General features: G+C 36.5%; 3 protein-coding genes across 3 annotated transcripts; 1 reads left to right on the top strand and 2 right to left on the bottom strand.

The window, feature by feature from the left end:
• Window positions 1-29: 29 nt before the first annotated feature.
• On the top strand, window positions 30-6,735 carry LOC138311996 (hillarin-like). The gene is made up of 6 exons (XM_069253096.1): window positions 30-56; window positions 393-599; window positions 1,279-1,520; window positions 2,260-3,412; window positions 3,795-3,987; window positions 4,618-6,735. Exons 1-6 carry the CDS (start codon window positions 30-32, stop codon window positions 4,773-4,775), a joined length of 1,980 nt encoding a protein of 659 aa, XP_069109197.1. The 3' UTR covers window positions 4,776-6,735.
• Window positions 6,711-20,722, bottom strand: LOC138311998 (hydroxylysine kinase-like). The gene is made up of 6 exons (XM_069253098.1): window positions 20,047-20,722; window positions 12,360-12,664; window positions 10,697-10,827; window positions 8,985-9,086; window positions 8,262-8,346; window positions 6,711-7,489 (listed from the first exon to the last, which is right to left on the bottom strand). Exons 1-6 carry the CDS (start codon window positions 20,100-20,102, stop codon window positions 6,993-6,995), a joined length of 1,176 nt encoding a protein of 391 aa, XP_069109199.1. The 5' UTR covers window positions 20,103-20,722; the 3' UTR covers window positions 6,711-6,992.
• LOC138311997 (uncharacterized) lies at window positions 13,033-17,577 on the bottom strand. The gene is made up of 4 exons (XM_069253097.1): window positions 16,359-17,577; window positions 15,722-15,874; window positions 15,194-15,394; window positions 13,033-14,672 (listed from the first exon to the last, which is right to left on the bottom strand). Exons 1-4 carry the CDS (start codon window positions 17,485-17,487, stop codon window positions 14,083-14,085), a joined length of 2,073 nt encoding a protein of 690 aa, XP_069109198.1. The 5' UTR covers window positions 17,488-17,577; the 3' UTR covers window positions 13,033-14,082.
• Window positions 20,723-21,838: the final 1,116 nt, after the last annotated feature.

Here is a 21,838-nt window from a genome sequence, read left to right as displayed (position 1 = left end):
TTTATTTATTTCAAACAAAAGTTCAAAAAATGGGGGCGACAGGGAATGGTTGTGTTGTGAGATATTGATTCATTTATGATATCATTAAAATTTTAAAGAAACACTACGCTTTTATATAAACAAGCAATCGAATGATATTATAATAGCTGTCGAATTTTGTCTAAATCATAACAATTCTCCTACAACAAAGTTTTATGTTATATGCACCAACTTTTACAGAGTTATGCCCCTTGATTACAGAAAGGGAGTTATAAATTAGCCTCCTGGTGGACATTTCTAGTTGTATTCTTGTATTGTCCTCAGTTTTTAGATATCAATTTTTCAAATAATATGTTTTCAGTTCAGATATATGACATGCAAAATTAATTTCATTCTCGAATATTATGTAAAAGGTAAAAGTAGAACCAACATTAAAGTCATATCCGGATGCTGCTCCCAACCCTGATCAGACAAAAGTGAAACGGGGTACACAAGTCCAATGGTTCTCCAATTGGACGGCGCAGATGGATGATGACGTCGAGGATCCAGGTGAAGTAGAAACCGATTCTGATATGCCAGAAATCCGTACACAACAGGATGTTGATAGGCATGCACGGCAGGTACAAATTTCATCACTACCGTTATAATTATTTTATTTTTATTTTTTGGGGGGTTGGGGCTAGTGTGGCGGTTTCTTCAATTTTTGCGGCCCCTAGGAAATTGTAAGAAATACAAATAGTTCTATAATGATAATAAAGTAAATAAAAAACCCTTTGAATCCAAAATTCTCTTTTATATCCTCATTCCGACCATCTTTCATGTCCCTTTTTGACTCACTTCGAATTTTACAATTTTGTGTTCCATATCGTGATAAAACATTTATGAAGGTTATTGTTATCAATCTCTTTGTTGTAAAAGTTGAAAGGCGCGGTCTTGACATTCTTACTTCTACTTATTAATTATATACTTTGCTAATGAATTAATAAAATGTCGTATAGTCGGTTATTTACATGGGTAAACAAATTCGCGATTTTAAATAAAAAGGGAAAATTTAGCTGTTTAAAATTTCGCGTCATGGCTATATTTACCTGTAAAATGTACATCTGATGTTCCATTTCGCAATATTTCGCTGATCAAATTTTCATGATTACAGCAATGTGGCGCGAAATCGCGAAAATATCATCCTCGCGAAAATAACCAGTTACACGGTATATATTGTTAACTGTATATTAAATAATCTATGTAGAAACAATACGTTACCTTATATTTTCTCTCCCCATTTTCTATGATTCTTTCTAGGCACCTGCGGCGTTAAACAATAGTTTTACTAACCTTATAACCTACCTGACCGGTGACCTTGATAACTCAGACAGGCCGGAGGTGTTTAAGGCCAGGGCTCTGATGGTTTGGCTCAGCATTCAAGATGTCGACTCAAAAGAAGTGAAACGGAAAGAGGGTAATACAGATACACCAGAGGGTTACCTTGTTCTCCTGGCTCAGAGGAGGACGACATATTCCACAGTTTTTCTCGTGCTTTGCAGGTATGCAAATTATATAAGTTTATTTGAAACAGAGCTTTCTTTTTTTAGGTTGGATTCCAGGTAAAAAAATCTTTCAGGCCACGGTGGCTGAGTTGTATTCCAACACAACTCAACAATACCCCCACAGTTACGATTGCGACTTCGAAACACAAATCAGTCAGTTATAAGTTGTGTACACGATGATTCTAGCTCACCTTGTGCGGCGTCCGTCCGTCAACATTTTCTATAATCGCTACTAGTCATAGAGTCCCTTGTGAGTAATGGTTTTCCGTAAATTATAACGCATTTATATGTTGAAAACAAGAAATTTTGGAAAATATAACTCAGTGTCAAAATATATGTCACAGAGGGCCGTAAATACTCCTCCTTTGGCCAGAAACATCCTTTGGGGAGGGGGAACAGACTTTGTATAAATCTTGGCCCTGACCCACTGGAGCAGAAAGAGTAGGGCTCAATATGAAAGGTACAGTTAATTCTGTAACATTCTTCAGAATAGAAACAAGGATCCTGTTTTCAGAACATTACTTGGTATTTCAAACGCGTCAAATCTTTATTTTTTCTCCTACTTTAATTCATTTGAAACATTATGACTTAAGTCAGTTTTTCGAGAAATCGGGGCCTGATATTCCTGATAACTTTAAGATTAAATATGATGATGATAATCACTGTTTGACTTTATTTACGGTAGTTTACAAACTTATTGACGTTCACGTGTATTTCACGTCTTTTTATTTTGCAGAAAGACTAACATACAATGCACACAGATCGAAGGTATCTGTAAAGCTGGGGATTACCAGCCTGGAGATACAGACTTGGGAGGATTATGCACATGGAACGCAATCTTTGTGGAAGGATCATGGCACATCGTTCATCCTTTCTGGATCTGTAGATGCATTGTCGGGAGGAGGACCGGCGGTTGGATTAAACTTGAAGCTGGAGGTCAAACCATCGGAAAGAGAGAAGAAGCGGCTATCGGGGTCATTAAAAATGCATTTGAAGAATACTACTTTATGACCAACCCGAGGGAATTTATATACATGTGCCACCCGACAGAAGAAAGATGGCAGTTGCTAGACCAAACTGTGACACAGCAGCGATTTGTGGACCAGGCTGACCTTTCGCCGCCTTTTTTCGGCCTTGGGCTGGTTATGAAAACACAAGACGCGTGTGTGTATGAAGCAGAAAATGGAGAAGCCATGATAAAGTTAGAAGCCCCTGCCAAAAACGCAAACGCGATCGACATGTATTACGAGTTTCTGTTGAAGGAAGGAAGTGAGGAACACAAACTAGAGGAACATGATTTACTCTCAATGGAATCAATGCCTAGATTAGTCGCCATGATCAGATGCGGTGAACGTTGGAGGATTCGCGTCCGTTTCCCGGTAGAAGGAACCTACCAGCTGCGGTTGTTCGGTTCCCCAAATAGAACTCCTCTTCTTCGCATTGCGTCTTTTAGACTCGACTGTCAGTCACGCCGAAAAGAATGCATACCTTTGCCGATAGATCCCAAGATAGTAGGATTTGGACCCGGACCATCTACAGAACGTTCTGGCCTCTTGTTTCCATCACACAGAAGCGGACAATATCCTTTACTAAAGAGTAAAGAAATGAGGTTCACTTTCCACCTGCAGGAAGAAGTAGTAAGAACTCTCCATGTGAGAACAGATCTGATCACGTCAAGGTATGTAAATGGGCAATTTGTGCAGCACTCTCTGCAATCTTCAGTCAAGACTGAGGTTCAAAGAAAGAAACGGGAGATGTCTATCACATGTTTGATTGACGACAGTGGTGAATATGCTCTGACCATTTCAACCTCTAAGACAGAATCGTCGGATTCCTACAACAATGTTTGCAATTATCTCCTGTCGTCAGATCTGGCGCCAAATAAGGAGGTATAATAACTTAGGTTCTCGTACCTGGGTAGTGTGTAATGCTTTTCTATGAAGGATTTGAAGTTAAAGAATGTACGTTAAAGTGGACGTACTTATAAGTAACAATGCATCACTTTTGATAAAGTGGTTTGAAAATTTTTAGTTTAATGTTAGTCGTAAATATAAAAGAATTGCGCAGAACATTCCTGTGAAATAATTTAGATTAGAAAACTATTGATGTAAAACAGATGTGGATATTTAATGAATAGCAGATGAAGTATCATTTTTAAGATACCTGTAAAAGACGCTTTCCGCACATCAAATTGCTAAGAGGAATTAAGGCTTTTTGGTCTTTATTATTTCGACCACATACTCATCTGTAATATGTTTCTCATATTTTCAGAGCAACTACGTAAGATTCGCCAAGAACAATCTTCGAAAAGTGTTAGCATCTGACGATAATTCTAGATCAGACAAAGACGTCATAGAAGACATCCAAACCGCTTTAGAGAAGTGTAGAAAGCAGCATGTTCCAGAGGACGATGAAGAAGTAGAATCAGCGAACATAAGACTGCAGTATCTTCTTTTCAAAATCGGTGGGATATTGTCATTCAGCTTATTTTCGCGATAACTGAATTTCGCGTTTTTATGCCAGACTAATTTTTGTAGCGATTCCATCTCACGATTTAATTTTATTTGGTTCTATTATAGCTATGTTTGGTATGTTTAGGGCGAATATTTTACGTGATATTCCTACCGCACGTGAAAATAATAAATTGGTTCAAATATCCACTAAAGTTTGCCATTACCTACAACTGTTAAAAAGTTTGCACTGATATTGTATTAAATTTTTGTATCTCTTTTTGATGGAAAAGACTAGTATAGGCCTAGCCTCTTGTACAATCCAATATTGCTAATATGTAATATATTTTCTTGTATGAATAAATTGTAATACTTTTGTTGTTGACAATAAAAATATTTTAAAATGAAACACTCTTTTAAAATCAACTGATTAGACAGAGTCATATAAGGACGGCTTCTCGTGTTCGCGGTGTGTTGCGTTTATGAATTGCGTACATGTTTTGGGAGACTGCAATATGTTCATATTATGACTCTTTGTAATTGTGGAACTCTTCCCCTTTTTACACATTTCTACCTCCGCCTGTGTGGTTTGTTTTTTACGTATTTATCATAGAATACATATGAAATTATTATTTTACTTTTAGAAATACACGACGCTAAACTACGGGAAAACTGGCACATAACAGAAAGGACCGTTCGTCGATTACAACAATCTCGGTTCGCTCACACATTCAGGAAGAAAATCAAGGAACTGTCAGAAGAAAGAGATAAAATGGCAAAAAAACGAGAAGAAAATATTTGACATTAACAGTTGTATATTTGACTGCCATACCTGGATATTAAACATAGATGAGAAAAGCACCAATTTGAAAATAGTGTAAAAACCTGCCATAACAACCACCTCTGTATAAAGACCACTTGCTTAATAAGACCACTTAGGGGTCCAAATAGTCATTTATGATATGAATTGACCTGTTTATAAAGACCACATGGCTATATTGACCACTATCCCTTGTACGTTGGGTACTTTGTCTATGTATAGGATAGCCTGTTAGGAAGAAAGATAACGTAAGAAAAAAATTGACATTATAAATCAAGTGATAAAAAATTATTTAATAAATATTTCCTAGTCAAGCAGTATGTTTATAAACATATTCTATCAAAACTAAAAGGACTGGACATAAGTTGTTATAAAAAAAATCCTTGTATAATAAATGCATAATGCATACATATTGGATTCTACTATTTAGAATTTACTTGTGCCTTCATTCTTCCGTTATTATCTATTTCGAGAATTGGATTTGTTTGCCCCTATACATGTATTTTTGAACTTTTTGTGTTTTAACTTTAATGACGATTACTAAATGGAGACAACGGTTGCACAGCAGACTGTTTTAAATGTGCTTACATCTTTGTGTCTTTGACGACTAGATTCCAGTGGATTGTCTACCGTAGTTTTTATTCTCCGCTAGGCTTCGCTCCGAAAATTTGGTATTTATGAGCGCAGCCTAGCGGAGATATATGGTACTAAGACAGGTAATCCAGTTTTTTATCAAAGCATTCACGTAGTCATACTAAAAGTGCCAATTTGCAAATCACACGAGTTTCATTATTTTTGCCTTGATAGAACTTTGTTAAATATGTCAATATGGTTAAGAACGGTCAATGATTTATATAGAAAAACATGATTCACGTAAATAGGTTCTATATATCTGACAGGAATACTTTCTAAACTGGAACTTAACTTAATTTTGCAAATATTGGAGTATATCGTATTCGGCTAAATGACGTTGACGTGATCAAAACTTCTTCATTTGCGTTATGTGAAAGTGTATTATGAATTGTAATTCCACTTTGACGCAAATGCACATATATAGGTTCAGCTCTAACTTGCTAATTTGTATCAATATATTTAATCTTTACACGTGTGTAACGAATGTAAAACATGCCAAATATCTATAATGGTTTCGAATGTCGCCTACTGATGCATCTGTATAATATGCACATGTGTACATGAGATACATTAATTTGTTGGAATATATGGCAAGTGTCGACGGATATAAATATTAAGTCTTGTCATCTTGGCGTTTTTCACCAAAACAGATAATGTAATTTAAGATTTTATTATTTTGTGCAAATGATAACCATGTTTTTTATGCATCAATTCATTACTAGTAACGAGTACTGTGATACCGTTTGAGTTATTATTAATATTTGATTTTTAGTTGTTATTTATATTTTATAATTTAAACGTTTACTTTTGTCTATTGTCTATTCTTTCGTTATTATGTTTGAGAATAAACTGTTTTATAGAAAAGAAACTCTTTATTTCATGTACCTGAGAAGGTAAAATCCATTTTAGCAATCTACGTTTGATTTTAAAGGACATCAAACGCAAAACTACCACCACCAGCACCATGTGCCGAGTTATTTAATAAACCTCAAAAACTTGTTTCAGCATAGATCCAGATTAGGTCATATGTGTAGCTGACGTGTTTTTTATCTGTGTGTCATACACGTGTGATATTACACAATACACTTCAAGTTACAAGACAACGGTCATAATGAATGTTAACTTATTCAAAATTCTAAAAGCAAAGAAAACCAGCAATTTAATTTCACAAGCTGACTACGCCTGAATCAAAATGCATGGGCAAGTAATTTTGATACGGTCTGAGAAATTTTGCGGAGTACACAAATAGTAAATTGTGTCATGAAACAAATCATTGAAATGGTCTTTGTCAATAAAAGAACTTAAACATTTTATTTTTGTGTTTTCTGAGCACAATCTGAGCCCAGTTTCATGAACATCCCTTAAATTCTAGGAATCCCTTAGCTTAAAATTCTTCAAATGGAAACATTACGGATTAAAGGAAGGCTCCTTAACTTGAGATTTTTCCTTAACTTCTGTAAATGTTTTTCTATGGGGGATTTTAAGTCAAGGAATTCATGTAAGTCAAGGAATGTTCAAGAAACTGGGCCCTGAATGAAGCTGTCGTTAATATGAACTGCTGATGCATTATATCACTAAATTATAGGTTGAGGATAACAGAGTTGACCATGTTCTCACAACATTTGATTTGTCCATCTGCTGAAGGACCTGCAGTTGTTTCCAAGCGTCTCCGGCACCAAGTTTAGTATAAGCATTGTCTGGCTGAAGTCTGTATTCGTGTTCACCGAGGACTACGTACTGACAAAGTGCCACCTGGATACACACAAACAGAACATCAAACTCGTCACTACTGAGTGATCGGTGTCTCAGATATCCGCCAAGAAAGTGACCGGAAGTTTCTACAGGGTCCATTGATTTTACGGCCGTGATGGCGTCTCTTATCACCATGGATACTTCAAACACGAACCTAGAATAGGTGGCGTCTCCAAAGTCAATTATTCCAAATAGGTTTTTAACAGAGCCAGAATCTGTAGTGTCTTTTCCCGACTGGTTTATAGGATGTAGTTTGCCGTCTTTAGCATTCACAATAATATTCATGTCGTGTATATCACCGTGAATTATTCCTAAAAAAAAGAATAAAGTAACGGTAAATAAATATGTATTACATCTACGGATCATTTTGTTGAAGACCATAATAGATCCGCGATATGAATTTACAAAGGTTATCTCTATATGGCCAATTATATTACGGTTTTAAAATTCCACTCAGTGCTTTATTAATATATCAATTTCTTGAGGGCAGCTAGGTTTTCCATATCTGTGTATGTGCTTTGGGAGGCTGTGGTATATTCGTGTTGTGTGTGACTCCTTGTATTAGTGTTCTTTTATCATAGTGCTACCTCACTGAAGAATTCTGTCAAAGATACCAAACAACAAACCCAACCGGTCACATTATACTGACAATGGGCAAACCAGTCGTCCCATTCCCTTTATGTTAAGAGTCAAACAAAAATCAGCAACTGTCACTTTTATAGACTATGGTGTTTCTCTGTCAGGAGACAGAATAGTTCAACTCAAGGGCAAAAGTAAGGTGGTAGGAAGAAGAAAATGAGTAAAGGTTTTAGTTGCCTTTAGATCAGGCAATGGAAAGCTGAATGAGGACAACGGGTACAATGGTAAAGTCCTACCTGCAGACACAGACATTATCAGTTAGTGTACTAATTAGTATTTCATTATTATTTTGGTAAATATTGTAACAAAAAATTACTGTTGAGTTCGGTTTAGGGCCAGAATGAAAAAAGGCAAATCCTGACTTGTTTCTCAGTCTTGTGCTTTATGATAACCAAGACTTTCTATGTGTGTGTGTAATGGTATCTAAAGGCTGTTGTTTCTTACCTGACGGTAATCTGTCTAATACACTGAGAACTTCCTCTTGGAATCGCTCGACTATCTCCGATGTTACTTGTCTCTTGGCCACATCCTAAGTCAAATAAATATGCAATTGTCTTAATCATTGAACTACAAAGACATCTTTTGCTTTACAATCAACCAATTTTTTTCTTTTTGGTTTGTATGTTCAGTGGCTATGTTGTTGTCTTTTAGGCCTAGTCATCAATACTTTCTTTAAATTTGCTTTTATGACAAAACAACAACGGAAAATTTACAATTATAGTGTTTTTATTCCAATAGCTTGGGACATTTGGGTTTTATAAGCACCCAATATAGCTTGGGAACTACAAACATTTTACTTATTGATTATTCTTCATTCTAAAATAGTATGATTGTATTTCAAGAAAAAGATCCACAACTCAAAATATTGCACATTGAAGAGAGGAGCTGAGGATATTCTAAACAAGGACTATTCTATTTTCTAATACTAAAAATGAGTACGACTAAGAGAGTAAGACGACTAAGTACGAGTGAAACTGTTCAGCTGATCAAAATTAGCATTATTCATAAACATCAACATATCACTTTTTGTTGGATAAGAGGTGACATTCAAGAAAGCATTAACTCATTCATCCCTGAAGACACATTTAGGCTCTTCTAAATCAAAGACTAGACTAGTCCATTATGGAATTTCAGGGGTAAAAGAGTTAAGAGGGTGATTACATGTACCTCTATTTCGGGCAGCAATTCCCTCACACACAGGAAGTTGTCCATCCTCCAATGGTTCTGTGTATCTATGTCAACCTGCACTGATCTGGATCGTGTCAGCCTCTGAAAGGGAAGGTAATCCATTAGCTTACATGCTGACAGTCTCAGATGGGAGAACCGGGTAAGGGTAACTGCAGGTTAGGGTAACTGCAGTTACCCTTATCCTGGATGTCACAATGCAAAAACGCAAGTGATATAAATCGTAGTTTTCTGTTTATAGAACAGACAAGTATTTTTCTTGAATGACCGCCGTGTATCGTTTCTTGTAGCAATATTAACAAGATTTGAAGCGAACGTCATATGTACACAGATCCACTTGCATGGTTAGCTAGTAATATACGCCAAAAATATATATCCAGTGGTAATAATTATTATTAATATATAGGTGACGTTTTCCCAGTTAAGTTTCTTTTGCGACTTTTAGCACTTATCAGTAAGTAATCTTCGGATGTATCAACTACTGCGCATACTCAAAATAGTACTGGCAGTTTAAAATAACAATTACTGGAAATTTTCCCATTTACAGTGTATTAACTAAGATTACGATCATATAATGCATACTGGTAATACAAACACTCATGTAAAACAGTTGATAGTTAGTTTGACATAGTACAAAAGGTATATGACATGCGCACTCGAAGTTATATTTTCGCAAAACTTAATTTATGGGATGGAGTGGGACGGTTCGGGGAACTCCGACTTCATCCCATAAGGAACATGCCAGACTGTTGCCTTCGTTTTCCGCGTCCTCCTCTATAACACCACAGAGTACTAGGCAGGAGCAGTAACTTCTATTTTCCACCTTAGTGTGCAAAAGTGGTAGTTTCTGCTCCTTATTAAAGCTCAGCATAAAGAGAGTGGGGCGACTGGTTTGTCCGTTGTCAGTATAATGTGACCAGGTTGGGTGCGCATGTTTGGTGTCTTCGACCGAACGCTTCAGTGAGATAGCACTATAAAATGGCAAGAGTTCCAATGTTACAAAGAATCAAGAATATACCGCAGCCTCCCAAAACACATATGAGACATCCACACACAGCAACACATTACACACACATGAGAGGCCGTCCGTAAATGACCCTGGCTATAATTAACCAAACCAAACATATTACACACAGAAGCAATATGTAATACTGTAAACTAACTTCTTTTCGCGACTTCTAAGTTTCGCGATTTCAGTTTCATAACATTTTCGCGGATATTAAAGATGCTCCACCGTCGACAGCGCATAAACGATACTCATTAATTGAACAATAATTGGTGTTATATCGCGTATAGATATGTATAATTAACACAAAAAATAATATGAAATAATTTATTTTGCTTTCGGTGCATGCGCAATAAATAATTCATTCCATATAGGACATACTGCCACGGATTTTTTTTTCGGGATGCAATAAATTATTTTTGATATTTTTGTTATGGAGTAAAATAAGAAGCTCAAACTTTTCAATGGTGGTAATGGTGTAAAGTAAGTAACTTTTGTAACTGAAGGAAACTACGTATATATACTCATTCGGTTTTTTTCCTGTTTTTGATGGCCAAAAAAGTCATTTGTTAGCGGTGGAGCATCTTTAAGTTACGCAGATTTAAAATGGAATGAATTCGCGAATTTACATTGATCGCAAAATTTATGAAAATAAATCTCATCAAAAAGTTGGTTGTAATCACAGTACCTCAAACGCCAGATGGAGTTGTGAAACGAATTCTCCAAATGAAACCAATGTTTCACGTGCGGACAAACTGCCCCAGTGGTCCTTGAGGGGGTCACCGGGTACAAAGGTCAACATCCGTATCCGTAATGGGTCTGAAACGCAAAATACATGTGTATTTAAAAGACAACTAGAAACCACAGGGATCTGGGTCCATGCTTATATAATCTGTAACTAATTCTCAGATTCCTGTGCTAGAAACATCTGTAGACAAGTCTTCGGTTTTTCCGAGATATTGTTCCCTAAAATCCGGAATATAGAGTCATTAGTATATATCTTTAAGCAACCTTGGAAGAAAAATTAATATCTGGTGACTGACATATGATTTTTATGAGCTTTCTGTTATCAAGGTTTGCCTACAATCAAAATAAATAAAATAAACGAAATTCTTCAGAGGAAACCAGAAGGCACGGTCTACGTACCTTAATACATATATACATTAAACCTGTCAGATTTCATATCGAAAATAAACTTTGATTTTGCAATAATATTTAAAATTTTATGACAGTCTTCAGTTTCACACATAATCAAAAGGAAATTACGAGAAAAAATATATCAATCGTAATAGCATAGCATAGAATAGAATAGAAATTCGACCGGGAAACGTATTACATATGATTCGGGAAGACTGATATCAATTTGGAAAAAAAACCGATAGTCTGCTGAACTGAAACTTTTCGACAAACAATTCGACATGGCATACGCATGATTATTGATAAAATAAAAACGATCAATTCAAAATAAATTTCATGAAGACATTTTTTTCTGTTGCTATGTTCAGAAACTTAGATACTCAATACTCATTATCTTTCAGATAAAAGCGTATACATGTATACAGATAGAACGAATATACGTACCCGGCCTACTATACCTTTCGGCCGGGTACGAATTGGTCCCTATGTGTCGTAGTGGAGCACTGCCTCCGAAAATCACTCAGGCACAGTTTTCTATACTTTTTGTAGGTTTCCAATTATTTTAAGCGTATACACGCATTAACATATTATTTTTATCTAAAACAAACATAACTACCATTCTTAATATATACCGTACCGCTCACAAGATGTCCAATTCACAACTTGTGGACTTGCCGTATAAATTCCCTTCAGAAAGACCTTCATCATATGTATTAGATCTAGACTACTCTATGTAAAAAAATAATGATCGATGAGAATTTGATATTTTATATAGCTCAGTCAGCCCCCCGCCGCCCCCCACCCCCCCCCCCCCCCCGCCCCCCTGTTCCCTAGTTGGTAAGCGACATAAAAAAGTACGATAGAATGCAAAGAAACGTTTTATAATAGTTTGTATAATCATTACTTTGCTTAAGCTCTAAAGACGACACCATTTTCTGTGTATTTAAAAGTCTTTTGAGCTACAATATTGCAGCTAGTATACAGATTGCTAAGAGCAGTTTGGTAGCTTTGACCAGAAACATATACTGTATGTTTCTGCTTTGACGATGATGAAAAAACTGTTTGAGCGTTATTTTCCTCCAATATATTTAAATAGCAAGATGGAAATATAAAACGTTTTTATATGCACAAAATTACTTAATCTTTTTAAATTGAAGAACTTCAGATAGAAAACTTTCTAATAGAACGCACCGATACAACATCGGATCACTTACCATTACGTTGGTCATCCCAGTGAAACCACTCTGCAGATTTGGTACTCACAAATTCAGGACACTTGAAGTCTTCAGAAGTCAGAAAATCCATAATTAACCTTTGGTTATCTATTTTTGAATCTCCTTTATCTCTTGAACCAGAGATTTTAATCACAAAATAGTCAGGTGATGTCTGCTCGGAAACCGATCTGCCTTTGATAGTGTGGATGCCACTCCCAATCGAAGACGCCTTGCAAGCAACGAGGAAGTTTCTGTCCTCAAATGCAGGGAATTCCTTCAAGTCGACCACGTCCATTCCCATATATGTGACGGCGACGGCGAAAATGGGGTCAGATGAGGAAAATTGACAAATTGAGTTTTATACATTTTTTGCAAGCTTACATTATAAATTATGTAAATCCAAAAAATTAGGTCTCTATGTGGTACGGTTATGGAGAAAAATTTGTTTGTTTACCTGTATCACTTCACTGAACACAGAAAACACAAAAGTCAAATAACGTCATAAAAAGTATAATATTTGCAACACATAACAAAAGGGATATATTGACATGTCAATACTTTTGAATAACAACATATATTTCAAAACCAAACAAATATTTTATGTTATCCCTTCTTAATTACGAAAAATAAATTGTCCATATCATTTTAAAACGTCGTTACACGTAAAATGTATATACATCAAAGGGAGATAATCTAATGTCAAAATTTTTGAAAGAATTCAAAATCTAAATATTAACTCCAAAGCCATAAATATTGAAATGATCACACTTCTTAAATGTTTGATAGATCATGAAGCTAGCAAAATAATAACATTCAGTAAAATATTGGAATAATTACTGAGAATTGGTAGAAATAGGCTGGAAAAGTCAGGTAAAAATGGAAAAGGAAGAGGGAGGGGGCCGTTTAAAATCACACCGATTTATATATATACATGTAAAATTTATATGCACACAGCCTTACTTCACTTCCCTACATCGGTACTAATTTTGTGTCTAATATATTAGTAATATTGATCCTCAATTACTTTTAATTTCCAACTTTAAAATCAGTCTAAGTTTAATAGTACTAGTATATCCACTAGGAATAGATAAAAATTGGGAGACAGCCAATAAAAAACAAACAGTGAAGGCTACTTAGTGTTAATAATCGGTTGTAAAATCACATTCAATGATCGGTTTAGGACAACCTACTAATTATCAATTTTGAATTTGGATTACATTTATAGAAAACTTTTTTTATATTTATGTATTCAACCTTTTATTTTCTCTGAAGAATTTTAGAAAGATATCTTGTGGCAACGGTTCAACGAAGTGGTTTTTTTTTTAATTCAAATTATTGTTTATCTAACATGTCTAAGACATTTTGAGAAAATTTGTTTTACACCAATATACAAATGATAAAGGTTCAGAACAATATAAAATAAGCACAAGTTATCTCCCATTTTAATAATTGATTATTGAATTTCATAATCGATAGTCTTTAGGAAAATCATAATCGATCGATCATCAATGAAAAACAATATAATAATAATCAGTCCAACACTAGGTGGTAGAATCAAAGGTCATGTGTATATATACATATACATTTAAAGACAAAGTTCTGTTGTCAAAAGGAATATCCGCTCACAAATTCCTACATAAAATAAACTTATTTCCATCACTACAGATCTTTTGAAGACAAGACACGCCTTACAAATGTGAACAATGTAATATAGCAGTCATTTTCATCGTAAAAGTAAACCTTTCCGTTTGCATGGAACATTTGGTACTTGGTTGCTTTCTGTCAGATCCATTTCTGACTTTGGTACAGTGGGTTTTGGACAGGTATTGTTTTTTGAACTTTCACTTTTACAAAATTCCCTAATATTGTCATATAAGTACCATTGTCTAGAAGGATCTAGTCCTTTTGACATAATTTCCTCTGGTTCATCTTCTGCAGATGGAAGGATTTCCTTTCTCTTAAGTAGATTGACTGACACTGGAAGTGAGTCACCGACTTCCTTACACAACACTTCACCTGGCTTTGTAGATTCCACAAGAAAATGGTGGTATTTTGTCAGGTTTTTCAATGGCTTGAAGTATTGTTTCAGGTAACACTTCCAGTCCCTAAAGATGACTGGTTTTTCCTCATCTTGAACCAACTGTGGAATATTGTGTCCACTCCGTGATGAAGTTGTAACTGTGCGAGCAACCTCCTCTAAACTTTCAGCATTACTAGATCTCCAGCGCAATTTCCACACACCAAAATGCCAGTCAGGATCAAACTTTGTATGGCCAGCAATCATCATCGAGTACTGGATACCAACATGAAGACCTGTGTAATACAATAAAACAAAAAATGAGTTCATTGTTCTACAAAAAACTTTAAAAATTACCATTAGAAGGAAATTATAGGTACTACTGCTATACAATATCAATATAAAAAAAAATATTTATAATTAATTGTTGCAAATCTATAATAAGTTCCAAATTTGAATATTTTAATTTGATCTTTTGAGAAACAAACTATTTAAATTGTAGACTGATTGATGACTAAAATAGTAAAAACTGAAAGTCAGTGACTAATCTATACATATATTAAACCTCCCCACCCAATCTCAAGGTATTCATGTAGTTCTAATGCTACAAATTAATCAGGTCATGATGTGGTATTGACTTTTAAATCTCAAATGTCTGAAATATGAAATTCCATCATTGTATTGCACAATTTGGTTTATTAAAACAGGAAAATGTCATAATTCTATATATGGAGAAATGAAAATTTTAAGATCAGCATATATATATACAAAATTGTGGTTGAAGTTCAAGCCTAACAAACCTATGAAGGGGACTTACCAACTATCACCCTCCAAAGGGCATACCACAACACAATGTTGTTTTTATTCTGTCCACTGCAGTTGTCAAAATGGATGTTGGCGATCTCTTCTCCATGTCCATGATGATGAAAATAGTGATGGACCATGCTGATAACTGAGTTAGCTCCCTTTCCTACTCCTGAACTTTCAGCCTCATCCACCAAATAGAAAACTTGCTGTCCTGTTGAATAATTACAATGTATTGATCAAGTAAAGGAATACTGTAGTTAATTCCTACCAGTTTCATTGGCAATATCAACAAATGTGTACCACTGGAATCATCACTGTCACTCAATTTTTAATTGAAATCTCATATCATTAAAGGAAATTTTCAATAAAAAGGTGTTTAAGGTAAATGATATACATGTAATTTAAATTACCAATAATTGATTATGTTTGATTTGATTTAATTTGCAAATCATAAAACTGATGTATTTTAAAGATCAATTAATTAATTGGTTTTATGATTATCTTAAGCTTATTAAAGTAAAACTCGGGGGTTAATTACCTGAACCTTCCGAGCAGATTCCAAAGACACTGCATTTCCTTGGTGTCTTAAAGAAGATTGGACCAACTTGTTGAGCATGATGGGGAAAATGAACTTGTTGTGCGAAATCCCAGGAATAGTGGAAAGCACCATCAACTGTACAGGGTGAATTGCCTACAAAGAAATAAAGACAACCATATACATTTCTACATAACATGAGCATTACTACATCAAGTATATTTGTTTTTTTTTATATATATAATTAATTTGATAAATACATTTGTTCTTAAAAATCAAATACATTGTACATGTAGTTAAGTTTAATTGAAATCAAATAAGATTTCATTATGAACATTCAGATTTTTTCCCAATTCATGAATAAAAATTTAAAGGTTTTTTATGTAAAAAAATTGAAAGGCATTTCATGTAATATTATATTCCCCGGTATGTATACACGAGTGGTCTTTATCTTAACATTCTAGTCTACTGAAAGCTAGGCTGAAAAGCTGTAATAGCAGACTTGGAACCTGTTTAAAATAATAATCTATATAAACTTTGAATAATTCTGATATGCTTTATTTAAAGATGTCTATCTGAAGAATCTATTGCTCAGCAAAAAATGTAAAATATTGATTTGTATTTCATTATTATTAATTACCTGTTGTCTTCTCTGTTTCTGACAATAACTTGAACTTTTCTTTACTCTCTGTGCACTGCTTTCTGTATATATCTCTCTGTTGTTTTGCCTGACTTATATGAGTACAGTATTCCTCCAAGACTTGTTTCTTTTCATCATCATTTATTGAACCAGTAGCAGATAATTTCAATGAAAAAATTTGGCAAGAGTTACACAAGTCTGTACATGGTTTCATAACTGTGATATATGGGCATAGATCATGCCATACTCTTTGGAAGGTGCGTAGACTCACTCGTCTATAATTCATTTTGCCGGCCAGTGAATCAAACTTTTCAAAAATGTCCATGGCAGTTGTATCCGAGGGAAGAAGAAGCACTTTTTCAGACCTGTAATTTGGTAATCTTCCCGGAATAGGCAATGCATTGTCTCTAGCAAATTTTGACAAGAATGTCTTGATATTCTGTCTGTCTTGTACAGAGAGAGCATTATGCGGAGCTTTTCCAGAATTTCCATGTTTTCGTGGCATCAAACCAACAGTATCTAGTGACTTACTAATTGCCTGTAATTTGTTCTTGCTGATGCCATGAATAAAACAAAATGTAGTTCTACAAACACGGATTCCATTGAAATAAAACTCCTGATATGGTCGCTCTCGTTCCTTTATCTTGTGTTTCTTAGATTGGGTATGACTGCCAGATTTACGATGAGCAAATAGCTCAGCCTTAACAGTAATATCTAGTTCATCATGTGTTAATTGGTGACAATGTTCTCTAAATTCAAATGCCGATTCTAAGTCTATTTTTACACTACATGCTTCTCCACCATACACTTTACAGCCACATGTGTCATTACGAAATTTTGCCTGTGCTATATATTCAATAGTGTCACATTCAGTGGGATCTGTTGAAACAAATACAACATCATTATCATCTGATGACTTATCGGACTCGTAATTACACTCGTCTTCACTGGAATCTGACGAAAGTTCTCTGAAAGCATCGGCGCTACCCTCGGATGATGTGTACAGTCTTGAATAATAAAGTTGATCAACAGTCTCTATTTCATCTATAAATGGTTTATCCTGATTCAAAATAATTTCTGCTGGAATGCTACAACAACTATTGTTCGTTGCAGTAGATAGTTGACTCATTTTAATGATTCAAGTCTAACATGATTTCGTGCCATGGTACATTAATTCAAACTGTCGAATAAGTATAAGCTTACGTATGATACGCGTTTCATAACATTGCGAAGTATAAAGTGATATTACTTTAACTACTCAGTTTGAACGTTCCTTCATTAATATAACATCGCATCTCACCTACCGGGCTTGGTTTTCATTGATCAAGTAATCATCATTGCAGATTACACACTATGACAATTCAGAGAGATGTAAACGTACGTGTTGTTGTCATTACGCCGCTAAGAAACTAACTAGAGTGATCTCCCGTAAACACCGGGTGCGTTCGGGTCCGTGCTTCTATAAATATGCGTAAGCTTGTGTCATCTTTGGGATTCCAGTATATTAACAATGCACATTTATTATTTTGAAACAAAACAATTAACTCGTAAGCCAATATAATAAGTAACACATTTAATTTAGTGTCGTATTTTATTTAACACACCATGTCTTCACAGCAGTTATCAAGTTTGTCGGCAAGAAGCAAAGATAATTGGATCTGCCGATCGAAGAATAAAAGAATTTACGAGATCAAACAGTTGTTTATTACAGTTGATAAACAAAGTAATAGTTTGACTTTAATTATATTGTACATTTCATGGTGTCCAAGCTTATGTGTTGCTAGACTAGTCAATATATTGTGTGAAAAAAAGTCTCCGATCACGTCACAGAAACAAGAGGCCCAGAGGGCCTGTATCGCTCACCTGGTTTGTAATGCCTAGGAATGTTCTGAATACAAGTTCATTGTTTCTTTTCTGAAGGAATTTGAATATTTACCTCTAATTCCCCTATTGGGCCCCACTCTTTCTGCTCAAGGGTGTCAAAGCCAAAATTTATACAAATTCTGTTAACCCCAAGGATATTTCTGGGCCAAATTTGGTTAAAATCCAAGCAGAACTATATGGCTATTAGCGATTTATCGGATTTACCTCTATTTCCCCTATTGGGCCCCGCCCCTCCTGCCCCCAGGGGGTCAGAGCCAAAATTTATACAATTTTCTGTTCTCCTTAGCCCAAGGATGCATTTCTAGCCAAATTTGGTTACAATCCATGCAGAACTCTAGGACAAGTAGCGATTTATAGGATTTACCTCTATTTCCCCTATTGGGCCCCATCCCTCTTGCCCCCAGGGGATCAGAGCCAAAATTTATACAAGTTCTGTTCCCCTTCCCCCAAGGATGTTTCTGGTCAAATTTGGTTACAATCCATGCAGAACTCTAGGATAAGTAGCGATTTATAAGATTACCTCTATTTCCCCTATTGGGCCCCGCCCGTCCTGCCCCCGGGGGAGTCAGAGCCAAAATTTATACAAGTTCTGTTCCCCTTCCCCCAAGGATGTTTGTGGCCAAATTTGGTTACAATCCATGCAGAACTCTAGGACAAGTAGCGATTTATAGGATTTACCTCTATTTCCCCTATTGGGCCCCGCCCCTCCTGCCCCCAGGGGGTCAGACCAAAATTTATACAAGTTCTGTTCCCCTTCCCCCAAGGATGTTTGTGGCCAAATTTGGTTACAATCCATGCAGAACTCTAGGACAAGTAGCGTTTTATAGGATTTACCTCTATTTCCCCTATTGGGCCCCGCCCCTCCTGCCCCCAGGGGGTCAGAGCAAAAATTCATACAAGTTCTGTTCCCCTTCCCCCAAGGATGTTTGTGGCCAAATTTGGTTAAAATCCCTGCAGAACTCTAGGTCAAGTAGCGATTCATAGGATTTACCTCTATTTCCCCTATTGGGCCCCGCCCCTCCTGCCCCCAGGGGGTCAGAACCAAAATTTATACAAGTTCTGTTCCCCTTCCCCTAAGGATGTTTGTGGCCATATTTGGTTACAATCCATGCAGAACTGTAGGACAAGTAGCGATTCATAGGATTTACCTCTATTTCCCCTATTGGGCCCCGCCCCTCTTGCCCCCAGGGGGTCAGAGCCAAAATTTATACAAGTTCTGTTCCCCTTCCGCCAAGGATGTTTGTGGCCAAATATGGTTACAATCCATGCAGAACTCAAGGACAAGTAGCGATTTATAGGATTTACCTCTATTTCCCCTATTGGGCCCCGCCCCTCCTGCCCCCAGGGGGTCAGAGCCAAAATTTATACAAGTTCTGTTCCCCTTCCCCCAAGGATGTTTGTGGCCAAATGTGGTTACAATTCATGCAGAACTCTAGGACAAGTAGCGTTTTATAGGATTTACCTTTATTTTCCCTATTGGGCCCCGCCCCTCCTGCCCCCGGGGAGTCAGAGCCAAAATTTATACATTCTGTTCCCCTTTCCCCAAGGATGTTTGTGGCCAAATTTGGTTACAATCTATGCAGAACTCTATGACTAGTAGCGATTTAAAGGAAATGTTGACGGACGGACGACGGACGACGGACGGACGGACGACGGACGACGGACGCCGCGCCATGACATAAGCTCACCGGCCCTTCGGGCCAGGTGAGCTAAAAATACAGCAAAATGTCTCGTGATTTTAGACGGCTTTTTCTCAGAATGAGGCTTGCCGCATCTGTACCCATTTTCGCAGTCGCCGTCACATATTTCCTTTGCCAGACGGATCACGTCCGCTGGTGCTACATCTGGCCTGACTGACATATATATCACGTGTTAGAATCGCCGTTGCCCCTAATTATAACGTTCTGTTTACACTTTTGGAGGCGAGTTCGCATAGGAACATCTATCCATCGGGCGAAATAGTATCGGCCTAGAGTTATCATTCCACAAACTACATCTGAATAAATACATGTACATTCAAGAGGTTTCTCTCTGTATTGTTTAAGATAGTGTATTCAACTGTAATGATCATTATTAGGGAAAAAATATTACTTTCTCACTAATGGTATTTCATGTTATAAATCCGCAAAATTCGGTAATCATCGTTTTCTTTTATCAACACCGCATTTCAGTTTACTACTGTTCATTTCTTGTCTGCAAATCACTTTTATACAAAACAACATAATACTTATGTTGAAGATGCTCCACCGCCGACAGAGCATAAAAGATACTCATTATTTGAACAGTAATTGGTGTTAAATCGAGTGTGAATATATATATAATGAACAAAAACAATATAAAATAATTAATTCTGCTTTTGGTGCATGCGCAGTCAGCACTTCATTCCTTATAGAACATAGTAGTTTCATGGATTATTTTCGGGATGCAATAAATTATTTTTAAAGATGCTCCACCGCTGACAAATGTTATTTTTGCACTATCGAAAAAAGGAGCAGACGATTTAGTATTTTTCTTCAGTAACAAAAAAGTAACTTAAATTACACCATTATGTTCTGTTTTTTTATAGAGTAAATACCATTTGTCAGCGGTGGAGCATCTTTATAGCAATATAATCGTTATATAAATAAACAAGAGGCCAAGAGGGCCTGTATCGCTCACCTGGTTTGTAATGCCAAATTAACTACTGTTGTGAACAAAGGTTCATTGTTTCTTTTCTTAAGAAATTTCAATATTTACCTCTAATTCCTCTATTGGGCCCCGCCCTGGCTCCTGCCCCAAGGGGTCAGAGCCAAATTTATACAAGTTCTGTTCCCCTTCCCCCAAGGATGTTTGTGGCCAAATTTGGTTACAATCCATGCAGAACTCTAGGACAAGTAGCGATTTATAGGATTTACCTCTATTTCCCCTATTGGGCCCCGCCCCTCCTGCCCCCGAGGGGTCAGAGCCAAAATTTATACAAGTTCTGTTCCCCTTCCCCCAAGGATGTTTGTGGCCAAATTTGGTTACAATCCATGTAGAACTCTAGGACAAGTAGCGATTTATAGGATTTACCTCTATTTCCCCTATTGGGCCCCGCCCCTTCTGCCCCTCCTGCCCCTGGGGGGTCAGAGCCAAAATTTATACAAGTTCTGTTCCCCTTCCCCCAAGGATGTTTGTGGCCAAATTTGGTTACAATCCATGCAGAACTCTAGCACAAGTAGCGATTTATAGGATTTACCTCTATTTCCCCTATTGGGCCCCGCCCCTCCTGCCCCCAGGGGGTTAGAGCCAAACTTTATACAAGTTCTGTTCCCCTTCCCCCAAGGATGTTTGTGACCAAATTTGGTTACAATCCATGCAAAACTCTAGGACAAGTAGTGATTTATAGGATTTACCTCTATTTCCCCTATTGGGCCCCACCCCTCCTGCCCCCGGGGGTTCAGAGACAAAATTTACACAAGTTCTATCCATGCAGAACTCTAGGACAAGTAGCGATTTATAGGATTTACCTCTATTTCCCCTATTGGGCCCCTCCCCTCCTGCCCCCGGGGGGTCAGAGCCAACATTTATAGAAGTTCTGTTCCCCTTTCCCCAAGGATGTTTGTGGCCAAATTTGG

This window comes from Argopecten irradians, unplaced genomic scaffold (genome assembly GCF_041381155.1).
Source record: "Argopecten irradians isolate NY unplaced genomic scaffold, Ai_NY scaffold_0182, whole genome shotgun sequence".
NCBI lineage: Eukaryota > Metazoa > Mollusca > Bivalvia > Pectinida > Pectinidae > Argopecten > Argopecten irradians.
This window is presented reverse-complemented; position numbering and strand designations above follow the sequence as displayed.